The sequence below is a fragment of the Echinococcus granulosus genome (assembly GCF_000524195.1).
Source record: "Echinococcus granulosus chromosome Unknown EG_S00125, whole genome shotgun sequence".
In the NCBI taxonomy this organism is placed as follows: domain Eukaryota; kingdom Metazoa; phylum Platyhelminthes; class Cestoda; order Cyclophyllidea; family Taeniidae; genus Echinococcus; species Echinococcus granulosus.
Window position 1 is genome coordinate 116,817 of NW_020170505.1, and position 12,241 is coordinate 129,057.

Here is a 12,241-nt window from a genome sequence, read left to right on the forward strand (position 1 = left end):
CGTGGTGTAAGTGTTTTTTTTTTTACTTTCCTTTTCATTATCAGTCTTTTTGGAGTTGTTTGGCATCTTGCGCTCTGTGATGTATGGAGGTACTTCGTATCTAGTAATGCAAAGGACGTTCAAAAGCTTCTGCATTTTCGGGGTTTCATTTTAAAAGTGGCAATTTGTCGTGTGTCAGAATGAAATTCGCCTCCTTTTTTATGGAAAACTGATTACCAGTGCATTTTAATGCATGCAAGATATTCACTCGCAGCGGTGGAAAGATAGTCACGAAAATTATGCACACGATATGTGGAAGAGAAAGGGCTAAAATTATATCATACACTAATACTACGTCCGAAAGGGGTGTTTGAAACATAATTTAGCCCTTGCCAGTTTGCGTGGCCAGTGCTAAGACGTGCCTACTTGGATTTAGAGGTTCGAAATTGGTCATACTGGTGCCATTCATGTATTGCGCTCCTGGCTTCTAGTCACAACCACCATCATGACATTTTACTAGAAGGTTGGGGAGGAGAACTGGACCTGATTGAGTCGCAACTGTTTTGAGTTAGCCTGAGTGTGGTAAGTAGTTGGCTAAACAACTGCTGACAAATTGCATTGCGTTCGTGGTGAACTTAATATCCCATGAACGGTGAAAATCTGCTCGGTATAGCTACTGTTTTCATCCATTTATTAACTTTACTCAAATCTGTTAAATAACAAAGGGGATAAATATTGCCATTGATAATAAGTGTACTTGTTGGCATTCCTCCCAACACCGTTCTTGTAGTGGTTGAGAGAAACCGAGTGCGCAAATTACCGACCACACACACATTTGAAATTTCCCCTATGTAATTGGTTCCAGTTCTTAACAGTGTCGGACTATGGACACGAAAGGTCAGATGGTTTTACGATGGTCATCAGAACGGGGGTGAAATGGAAGCAAAACTTGGAACGGTTGCTCACAAACGGCTTATTCAATGAAATGATTGATTTTGGGAATTCATCACCCTTTGACTGCATGTCTAGTAGGAAGTAGCATATATTATTTATCTACCTCTGTATTCACAAAGGAGATGCGCGTGGGAGATGAGTACCAAGCCAGTGTGCCATCCACACCACCGCCGGTAAACTTGCGGACGGACTCGCACTTGGGCGTGGAGGCGCGAATGCTGTGGAAACCAAGTCACCTATCGGAGGTGGAGGTGGAGCACTACCAGCAGAACTACTCACGCATTCTTGCGCTCTCTGCACCAACCACTCGTGTACCTGACGACGAAGAAGTGAGCTTCTTGTCTCATATGAAATTGTTGTCAACTAAAGGTTCCTTTTTCACTTTTCACGGTGGCTTTGTCTTTTTAGCTATTCATCATAAACTACTCCCTTTTTCTGCTGTTTCCATAAATGGTAGTTGAAATTACCCTGTCTCAATTCTTGCGGCAAAATTCTTTCGTCTTGATGTTCACCTGTCTAGTAACCTTTCAGAATCACTTATCCAGTGTCCTCTTTGTTTCTTTCTGATTATAATGGTTTTAGAGACATCCGTGTGAGTGCAACGTTGATAGGATCCTTTGTTTCCATCAGTCCGAGTTATGAAAGGAGGTGTGTAATCTAATCAAGCTAATCTTTATTAAAACCTTAAGTTGAGACATGGAGTAACGCAGTTCTAGAAGTCCTACAGGTAAGTTTTCCATGGCTTCTCTTTTGTTACTTTTTTTGCTAATTAGTCTTATTCAAACTGGATCTACTTTTTTTGTGGAATCTATTGCCTGCCACCTAAACAACATGTTCTTCCCCAATGCACCCGAAACCTCATTGTACATCAACACAACACACCAAAAATGTCTCCTACTTACTAATTGGCTTTTACCAATTTGATTGTGCTTTGTGGTACGTAAGTTGTGTTTGTCTGGGGTAATGAACATACAGTAGTAACGCCACATTTTTATGGAATCGAGAATAAGTATTCATAAGAACAGAAACTCTTCACCAGCTCTTTTTACACCTTCATACACCCTCTTCAACAATCACAAGTGGTGCATGTTTATTTCGACTACTGTGTCCCCAGCGGTGATCATCAAAGGGTCTCTGGTGCCGTCGGTACACTTGTCGGTAGCCTTATTGAAAATGCCAGGGTAATGATGGAATAGACAAAACCCTTTCTGAGTAGACATACCTGTCTAAAACTAAATATATCCGGTAACTTCGAGACCTTGTGGGAAGGAAATATGGAAATGTTGTCTGAAGCCTATTAATTTGCCACGAATTTTTTTAGCTGTACGATAGCGATCTTCTTTTTGTATGAATATAAGATAATGTGCCTTTGCCTGCAAGTACCCTAAACTTTGCTCATTCTAGGCGCAAATCATTTTTAAAGTCAAAACAGGAGTGGGCTCAACCAAAGCTGAGGTTTCCAATGCTTTCAAAAGCTCACTTTCTCTGTGTCTGTACGAGAAGGTTTAATTTCACTACTTAATAAAAGCTAGTCGAGGGAAGCAATCAAATTGCCTTTTTTTTCTTTTTTTCGCACCATAGGCACTCTTCCTCCTTCTTCGATGCAGTTTCGATCCTGATGAGGCATTGAGTCGTCTCCAAATGAAGCCCGTCCAACCCACTGGTTAGTAATATGCTTAATGTATTCGCTAGTGTTGCAAGTTAATATTATATGATCAAATCTTTTGTTCCTCCTCCCGTTGTTATTTTTTTTGCTGTGATGCCGCAAGCGATCTAAAAGGGACCTTCTCCAGTTGCTAGTCATTTCCTCGGTCAAAAGTCTTCTGGCTACTTAAGTTATGACTCACTATTCAATTTACTTCAGTAATAATAAAATTTAGGAATCTAGCGCAAATCCTCCAATTTTTGCTGGTTATATTTTGAAATCTCCAAAGTCTCGGCGTTATACGTCGGTAGCCTTATCTCGTGATTTAGTTACTGCGGTATCTTATCACTTTCATCAAGCTTGTGAACGCCTAAGGAATTGTAGGGAAATGCTTACGGAGCTTTGTACCTCATTATAGCTTTAAATCGACTTTCCACTCTTTTGCATCTCTTATGCATCAACTTACATAGATCATTGCAATAGGTGGATTCTACTTTTGCTTAAATATGGGAGCCTGACCTGTTCCATTGGCAGAAATTCTTCCTTACCTGGAGACCTGGAGCGAGTCAGATTGCACTGCGTTTGAAAAAGGATTCATTGCATTCAATAAGAACTTCTTCCAGATCCAACAAAGTAAGGTACGTTTCTTTCTTTAAAGTATGTCTGCACAAACATATTGTTGTGCTGTTGGTGTTATTGTGTTTGGTACCATTTTGCATCCAGTTGCGTCATAAGACAGTGGGCGAATTGGTGCATTTCTACTACCTCTGGAAGAAGACTGCACGCCACGACGAGTTTGTTCGTCTTTATCGACGCGAAAAGAAGAAACCCCTCCATCCCGGCATTACGTAAGTGTATCTACGGTTCAGAAAAAAACTTTTCTGCTCCCCAATAAAACCACATGATGTCACCATCGGCTTTCACTGTTTTGGAATGGATTTTATTCGTTTCTCAAAACCGGGAACTGCAGGAAAATTAATGTTCCGCGTAGCATTAACGTTGCATTCGCCTACCCTCTGCTCAGTGCAGGTTGCGACTTGATTCGACGTCAGTCTAAAGTAGCGTAACATTAAATTACAAATAAAAATAATCTGGAAAACCATTTTCTTTATGAAATTACTGAAAAATTATCTGTAGAGACTTTATGGACTGTCTCATGAGGGAGCAGCTTTCCGTAGTGGCTGGTCTCCCAGATGAGGCGGGTGACCTTGAACCCGACTGCCAGAACAAATCGCAAGCCCAAGTGACTCCCCCAAAGGCAGAACTTCCCACTCCGTCCATCCATGCCACCTGTGAGTTTTTATTGTTCTGCGCTATTTGTTTGAAAGGCTAGGTCATCGGGCATGAAATTCACGACTTCATCTAGTTGTAATTTTGAGACCATTCATCTCGTAATTCTTCCTGTTTGTCTGAGAATAATCCATTATGCCTTGCGTAGCTCGTAGCGATTTTTCAGCTTTTTTTAAAGCCGACTCTGATTTTTCGAGGATTACTGTCGTTAATATCTGAGGCACTCACCGCAGCGTTCGTAGTTTGTGATACATCAAGATGTCTATGGGTAAATCATATCAGGACCAAATAGTATGACAGATGAATCAAACCACCCCATCCACCACACTGCTTTATGGTACCATTCGCTCTAAAGTTACTTCGGGACTGTTTTAGCCTCAACAAATGCGATCGGTCCGTCGGATCGCGGAGAGGCACCCAGTCAGTACGCGTTAACAGTTAATCGCGGCAGCTCTGCCGAGAACTGATCGTACCTCTACTGTCTGCTCAAATTGGCCTGTACACATTCACACGCAGCACACTGTATTTGTTCGTTTTTTACCAGCAAGACTCGTGTATGTAATGTTTAAATTTATACACGTCAAAATCCACACAACTGTAATTCTTTACTCAATAAACTACTCTACTGAATTCCCTTCCGAGCGTTTTCCCTACCGTTTAAACGGGCAGTAATATGAGGGAAAGTGCTTTACTTCGTTAATAAAATTAGCATAAAAGCGAAAAGGTACAATAATTGACTCTCTAGTCACTGTCGGAGTCGCTGGCTTGCCTGTAGCGACTTGTGCCGCCGGCGCGAATTCGAGTGACGCCATTCGACCGCTCCACACGGGTGTTATCATCTGTCTCATCCATTTCAGCAAGAGAAATCGCTCCCGCCTTAGCTAGCCGCTCTTCCAAATCTACAAATAAAGAACAGCAGCTGTGACGTGCTGGAATGATACGAATTCAAAGGAACAAAACAGTCTCAAAAACGAACCACTGATGCTGCAGGGATAGCCACCTAGAGCTCTACTGCCAACATATTGGGCTTTCACGTTTCCCTCACAGTAGATAATAATTGTGGGCAGATTGTTGGAATCAGGGAAATTGGGAACACAGAGGGATGCCTCGCCACGGAGAAATTTGACAGTGGGGTAACGCGCAGCCAACGTTCGCAAGTGTTGGTCGACCACCGTACACGCTTTATTCCTGATTTGATTAAGAGAAGCATATAAGTTGGTGTATATGACGAAAAACAGAGGTCACCAGAGGATAGATACCCTTTTTGTGCGAGATGCACCACGACATTCACGCCTTCACCAGCATTACTCACGGATTGTATCCAATCACACTTGGTAACCTCACCGTAAGAGCCAAATTTCGCTTTCCGAACAGCCTCACGCATCTCTTCTAGACGTTTCTGGCGGTAGAGTTCAAGAAACTTCATATCCTCTTCCAGGTTGACACCACCACGATCTTCCAGAGCCTCTAGTTCCTCTGTTAGCTGGCTGTACGACATTTCTTGAACAAGGTCCCGCCCTAGAAGATAAGGAAGTGGAAGTATGCGTATAGTTAAAGCATTCTATAAGTTTTTACTTTGCTTATCAGGAGATGGCGGAGGAGTTGCCTCTGTTGGTTTAGGAAGGGGGGGAAGGATGCCCTTTTCCCTAAGAATCGCGTTGAACTCAGTATCTTCAGCAGTACCTTGATGCTGAACAATTCAAATAACGTAGCCAATCCGACATACCGTCGCCATACTCATCGGAGCTCCAGTTCAACCACACTAGCCAGTCTCACTTGTAAAATGCACTTCTTAGACAATCAATAATAACAAGGATCACTGGTCACGAAAATACCGAGCGTACTTTTATTTTTTTAAATAGAACAAGTTTTTATTTTTTAAATAACTTAGTCAAGTGCATTGAAAAGATTAAGCGTTTATACAACCATTCTTACAAAACGAGGGTATCTACATTTCAACTGATTTTAACTTACCTATTTTTTAAAACCTTTCAAAATTGCAAACATTACCTAAAAGTACAAAAAAAAGCTTTGAGCAAACGACATCTAGTTTACACAAAGTACGGCTTAGAGCTAATGGTATGGCTCTGAGGGAGGGGGCAATAACGAATCGCCTAAGTGATCTCCTTGCCGAAACTGAGAGGCAAATAAACAGCTAGCCTACTACAAAGCCTCTCTTCCCTTTTGGGCTACGTTACTGCGCTCCCCTTGGTCAACATCCTGCGTCAGCCATCATTACGTAACCGGTGCCGTAAGAAAAAAACCCACAAGCCAACTGCGCCAATCATTGAATTCCCTTGCAATTGCAAAGACACTTGGCTGCAATGTCACCGATCCCTCTTGGCAATTCTACTGGGTCTGAGGTTTCAGTCTGTATAGGAACTGGTTTCAGGCAGAAGAGATTGTGCTGGCCATCACACGCGTCCACAGCTAGCCGTGGGAACACTGGCCCGAAATCAGAGTCAAACGGCAGAGGACGAGATTGGAAACAGTTCCGTTTGGGTAGAGTTACACGTCTCTTCCTGCTTGCCACTTTGTCCTCACTTCAGTGTGGTTCAGCTGTATCCACCTGGTCCTATCCGGCTGGTAGCGAAATGAAGGAGGTATCGCGGGTTTACGTAATTAATACACTAATGCAGGAGGGGTAGGCAGCTCCGCAACGAACTTTCCCAAGTGGTTTACAGCTAGTGTTAATTCAGTTGTTGATCATTTTACTGCAGACCACGTGACTGTGAGAGTTGCTGAAGGTCGATGTCACTTTTTCGTCCCTTATTTTAGGAGTCTTCACCGATTCTCCCATCCGCGGCATATGCATATCTTCCGTCACGCCGAGGTTTACCACCCAGCGGAAGTAATTAAGATGGATGTCCTACAGGACCGGGCTCGTTTTCCACTGCCGCCAATGCAGCGCGTCGAGACTTCCCTGAGGACGGAATATGTATTGTCGACATGGGAAAGACATCGGGGGCTTTGGCATGGTCCGGGGAACAGGCCACCTAGAAGAGGTACAATGGGGGTGGTTCACACGGCACATTCCCAAAACCCAAATTTGAGCAATCACCTAATGCACCGCAATGCACCCCCGAGGCCCTGGCCCATGCGGTGGGAAAACATCATAGAGTACCTCAAAACCATTGAACAACCACTAGGAACTCCAACTCGGCAAACATTCACGACTTATATGCCCTACCTGTATAGGCCATTATTGGAATTCACCCTTAACACTCGAGAGGAGACTTGCCGCACCCACCTTACAAACCAAATTACAAAAACTCACAAAGTAGGGAGGTGGAACTAATCGAAGGTATTTAATCAAAGGTTAATGGAAGGTGAATTCCCAACGCAGCGAGCCACGAAGCTTCATCGGATAAAAACTACATATACGTCATGGGAGGAGAAAAGGATGATAATAAGGCGAAACATGAACCAGGAAGAAGAGATAAGAGGTAACGGGATTGAGGAAGAAAAACTGACAAAACTTCGAAAGGAACACACTGTACACCACTGAGTTTACAATTCTTCCTTCACAATCTCCTCGACGGGCTTTGTAATTTTGCCCTCTTTCTGGATAAACTTCATGAAAGCATCGACTGTACGATCCCCATTATAGTCGATAACCTGATAGGGGAATAAAATGCTTATATTTAGCCAATATGCAATGAGAAAGCATTAAAAATTTGCTCACATCATCACTATTTTTTGGGAAGAGCTTGATAGTAGGGAAGCTCCCGATCTTAATGTTCTCCAGTTCATTCGTCGTGGCATCCATCTTGGCGATGATGACCTCGGGGTGGTCCTTGTAGGCCTCACCAAGTTGGTCCCACAGAGGCTTCAACTGCTTACAGTGGCCACACCACGGCGCATAGAATTCAACAAAAACGGCCTTTGACGGGTCGCGTGCAACAGAGTCAAAATTTTTGCCGACCAGTACCTTGACAGGCTCAGCATCCCAGTTATCGGGAACATCATCAGATTGCAGATAAGGCTTGATTTTTCTGTCAATAGCATCGTTTGCAAGGGCCTTTATGGATTCGAATGTGAACTCAACGACCTCAGGCTTGAATTTAACAACAGAATCGTCTAGTTCAATTACGCGGTAGGTTGGGCATTCTTCCTTCTTGATGCCAAAGAAACTGAGAATACGCTCATGATTTTCGTCATCGATGTCAATGTGTACAACATGAGCACGACCGCGAAATTCAGCACCAACCTGCCTCAGGACATCCATGTACGGGCGGTAGACGTCATCACTCTTTCTCATGAACACAATTATGTGCCTCTTAATGTCACTGCTGAAAACGACAACGGCCGACTCTTCATTAAACTCGGTGACGAGAGGAACTTTCTCAGTTTTGATAAACTTGGCTAATTCATCCACTGTCATTTTGCCCTCATACACAACAGTAGGATCATCAAACTAAAATAACAAAAACTTGGCAAAATTGCGCTAAATTCTTGGTTGAAAAGTAAGGGGAGACAGATAACCACATACCTTCCTGACAATGACGATCATTACACCATCCTTGTAGTTGAAATGATCAAGAACACTTTTGGCAGTAGGACGGACAAACACCTCATCAGAATTAGAAGCAACAGTGTGAAAAACTTTCCAATCTTCGGATTCAGTGTTGTCAGTGATGCCAACAACAAGAAATCTATTCTTTTCAACGATGTCTTCGTACTCGTCTGCGGATTCAATGGTTAGCACAGCTGGACCCGTCTTTCGCTTAAGCCAGCTAATAATACCCTCAGCAGATCGTTCACCATCAAATTCTGTGGGATTACCTTCCCTGAAAAGTTTCAGAGTTGGGTAACCCCGAACCTCATATTTCGATGCGAGACCGGTTTCTTTAGTAGCATCAACCTTAGCGAGTCTGATTTCCGAATTTTCTTCAGCAAGTAAAATAGAAGCCCTGTTGTACTCAGGTTCCAAGCGTTGACAATGTCCGCACCATGGAGCATCTACATCAACATAGTCGTTCACAAAGCAAAAACATACAAAATTCAACAAGAACATATTTGTGGGCTGAAATTGTTTCGTCAAAGTTGCTTTCAGTCAAAACAATGACTTTTGAGGTATCATCCGCAAGAACAACGGCAAAAAGGGCCAACGCGACAAGCACAAACACTGACCGGGACATCACCGACTCCAGGCCCGATATACGTCACCAACTAATGACTGTGTATTATAAGCTTCGCACTTTGATGCGGTTGAACAAAAGTAAAGTAAACTCAAAAAAAAATTCTCAAAATCACACAGAAAACACTCGCGCATTACATAACAATAACTTTTTACATCAGAAATAAGATGCAGGCTAAAGAAAAACGCTCAGAAGTTCATTGCCATATACTGCTTAAATATAAAGAAGAAGTAAAAATTAGCTCTTTAAGTGTTGTAGTTTTTTTGCTCAAAATAGGCCTAATTAAGCAACTGCGCAATATTCTGCGACAAGCGATTAATAAGGTACGAATACCATAATCCACGTGAGAATAATACTGCACACTGATTTTGAATCCCAAAAAGAGTTTTATTGCTTAGAACACGTAGGTGACCTATCCTTGATCCTAGTGAAAATTTGCTATTGTTATAAATTATAATTCTCGGTCCCAACTCGTGTTTCCTTCTGCTAAAACAAGAAGAGTGCGTAAAAGATGGCATCCCTTATTTAAAGTTTGATATAGAGGTGTACGTGTTGCAAAGTTTTTCGAGGAAACCAGAGTTCGGCCTTTCCTTAGAAGCTAAAGTCTCGGCCCAGCTGCACGGTTGACGTAAATTGACTGCTTCTCGCCTTAACGATATGCGTTACGTTGACTGCTTAACTCCTGCTTTTGGTGGGGAGCTACCTTTAACCTGGCCACGGTACCACATCAGATGGGATGGTTTTCCTGCCATGCCAGTAGCCCTAGCACCTTCTGTATCCCGAATACATATATTCCAACCGAGCATGGTATCTTCTTTCGTCTTCAAGGAAGTCTAGGGATGCTACATAGGTGGCAGTGAGAAACAAACCCGATCCTGGAGGACACCTATCCTGATTTTCACTGCTATGTGATAAACCTTAACAGGGCGGAAGAAGTACGCAATCTACGAACAGGAGGATGGTGATGGCCCCAAACAGAAGGACTGAAATTGCCGTCCACCTTCGGCAGCTACCCTAGTCCCATGTGCTGCAGGAAAGCTACCATCAACTGAAGCGATGCTAGCCATGAACCGTCTGGAAGTTTAGTCACAGACTTCCCCTATCTACCTGCATAAAGCTGTTGATAAAGTGAACCCACCATGCCTCCTCCACTTCTGCACTAGCTGAATAGAGCCCGGGTTGATATGACTGCACAGTTCCGAAGTAAGAACAATGTGGCAAGGAGGAACAGACGCACGACCCTTCCCTCACGGGCCTGTGTGTGTTAAATCCCGTTCTTCCTTGCAAAACCTGCTTTTGGGTCAGTGTTCCTACGTCTGTCCATGAACACGCATGATGGGCAGCACAATTTTCTGTTCCTGAGTGCAGTTTCCAAGCCAGATGAAGCTCCAAGTTCGGTTAAATTGTCAAGAGGGATCAGTGACGTTGCGGTCAAGTATCTCCTCAGTTGCATACGAATTTGGCGACTGGTATAAATTTGTGCACTATGAACCGGGTAGGCTACTAGTGAGTCGACTTTCGTCATTTGGAATGCATCTTGGCTCCACGGATGACGGCGACTGCAATGTGCTCTAGGTGATAGAACAGGTCATTAGGCTTTCTATGCCCCCAGCGATATCTCTTCTCAACGATATATGACGTTGGCAATTTGTCTCAGTCCTTCCTCAATTCTCAATTTGCACTATAGGCTACTCTGTTGCCACTTTCGTGTTGGGCAAGAAAATATCAGTGGATACTTTCACTTCACGACCTGTGAGCATTTTGAGCAGTGAAGTGCCCTTTGTTGTTGGGCGCCGTCAAGCGCATAAAGCCTAGTGAAAGCCTTCAGCAGTCCAATCAGAATACCATTCGTCGCTTCCACCTGCCCATTATCTCGTGTTAGAAATGCCGGAAGTACTGCACAGTTGAATAAAAAGTTGGCTTTCGAATTTAGTACCCTAAACCCTAGACACCTTTTCAGGAAACGCTTTGGTGGCAAACACAACAATTGGAAAATACAAAAGCAACCGCTTTAGCGTCTTGTGTCGTTATACGGCCGGCTTTGATCACCTCCTTTAAGTAGTCTACCATAAGAAGGATTTGTGGATTACCTCTTTCTGTGGTGGGGAGTGGACCCACTCTCTCCCCTGAAAACCCTGTAGACATAGACTGGAGTGGTGCGATTACTGTGAGATGAGGCCTTTCAAATCTGCTGCAAGTAATGCAGGTTCGGCGGAAATCAAGTACACCTTGAGTGAGCGAAGACATCCAGTACCTTTTGCTCGAGGCAGCTGGCGTCTTCTTTTCCCCTGTATAGCCCAAATTCTCATGTGACCCTTGGATAACTGTTTATACCAATAAACCTACGATCACTGGGCGCTTGAATGCTCAATTCCCATCTCGGCACAGTGAAATCTTGCCCCCTAGGAATAGTTCAGAATATTTCCGCCATATCCGTTTGGCCATCTTGCCCGATGAAGACGTAAAGAACCACTCGTACATAGGAGTTCGGTCAGGGTCGGTACTTTGGGTATTTCTCCACTAGTGGTTAATGGGTTTGCTTAAAAATATGGTATTTATGAAAAATCCATCGGTTTCAGTGAAGATGGTTTGCAAAACAGGGCATCTGCATTTCAATGTCCATTCTTTTTTCTGTACTGTACTGCAAAATCATAACATGCCTCCAAATTGTTTAGCGATCATTGTTTCCATCTCGATCAGAGTCTGATGACCTGTTTGCACTATGGGCTTCCCCGCTGTCAGGTAATGGGTGAGTTGTCAATCCATGAGAATATAGCATCGAGCTTACGTTGTGTTACCCTTTCCCGTTTCATTTGTTTGTTGAATTTGGTAATCCCGTAAGCGATGGTGTTCTCCCAACTAGCGTCAGTGCCCAGTACGAATGGTGGAGCGATTGGCTCGAAATTTGGCAATGCTAGTTTCGGTGTGAAGAAGAGGATTCACTTCAGTTCTTTAAACGCTTCATCATGCTCTTTCTCTCACTTTAAGGTTTTTTTCACATTTTTTCCGCAATTTTGCGTAGCAGGCTTGCAAACGCCCACAGTAGCCTACCAGTCTAGGAAACTACGGGGTTCCGTCTGATTGTTTAATGTTGGTCAGTTTCTCACTTACAGTATGAGGCTTTTAGTAACCGTTATCCCATCCAATGAGATAGTATGGCCAAAAAATGTGACCAAGCGTTGTAGAAATTGGCATTTCTTTGTGTTCGTAGTTAAACCTTTGTCTCGTACGA

General features: G+C 43.4%; 3 protein-coding genes across 3 annotated transcripts in view; 1 reads left to right on the forward strand and 2 right to left on the reverse strand. All coding sequences in view use genetic code 11, as the record gives it.

The window, feature by feature from the left end:
* EGR_08942 (Mesoderm induction early response protein) overlaps nt 1-4,335 on the forward strand; it is a gene marked incomplete at both ends in the record, with an annotated part of 17,145 nt that extends 12,810 nt beyond the window's left edge. Inside the window, 6 exons of the mRNA XM_024498191.1 lie at nt 1,053-1,262; nt 2,515-2,596; nt 3,113-3,216; nt 3,302-3,426; nt 3,716-3,870; nt 4,244-4,335. Of these exons, the coding sequence (XP_024347390.1) occupies nt 1,053-1,262; nt 2,515-2,596; nt 3,113-3,216; nt 3,302-3,426; nt 3,716-3,870; nt 4,244-4,335 (768 nt within the window). The remainder of the gene's footprint in view (nt 1-1,052; nt 1,263-2,514; nt 2,597-3,112; nt 3,217-3,301; nt 3,427-3,715; nt 3,871-4,243) is intronic.
* Nucleotides 4,336-4,609: 274 nt separating this feature from the next.
* Nucleotides 4,610-5,609, reverse strand: EGR_08943 (Phosducin-like protein 3; the record flags this gene model as incomplete). The annotated part of the gene is made up of 5 exons (XM_024498192.1): nt 4,610-4,767; nt 4,845-5,056; nt 5,128-5,386; nt 5,444-5,558; nt 5,595-5,609. The coding sequence occupies 5 exons, from the start codon at nt 5,607-5,609 to the stop codon at nt 4,610-4,612; spliced, it is 759 nt and encodes a 252-aa protein (XP_024347391.1).
* A 1,769-nt stretch (nt 5,610-7,378) lies between these two features.
* EGR_08944 (Protein disulfide-isomerase) lies at nt 7,379-9,009 on the reverse strand (the record flags this gene model as incomplete). The annotated part of the gene is made up of 4 exons (XM_024498193.1): nt 7,379-7,486; nt 7,554-8,285; nt 8,361-8,830; nt 8,868-9,009. 4 exons carry the CDS (start codon nt 9,007-9,009, stop codon nt 7,379-7,381), a joined length of 1,452 nt encoding a protein of 483 aa, XP_024347392.1.
* Nucleotides 9,010-12,241: the final 3,232 nt, after the last annotated feature.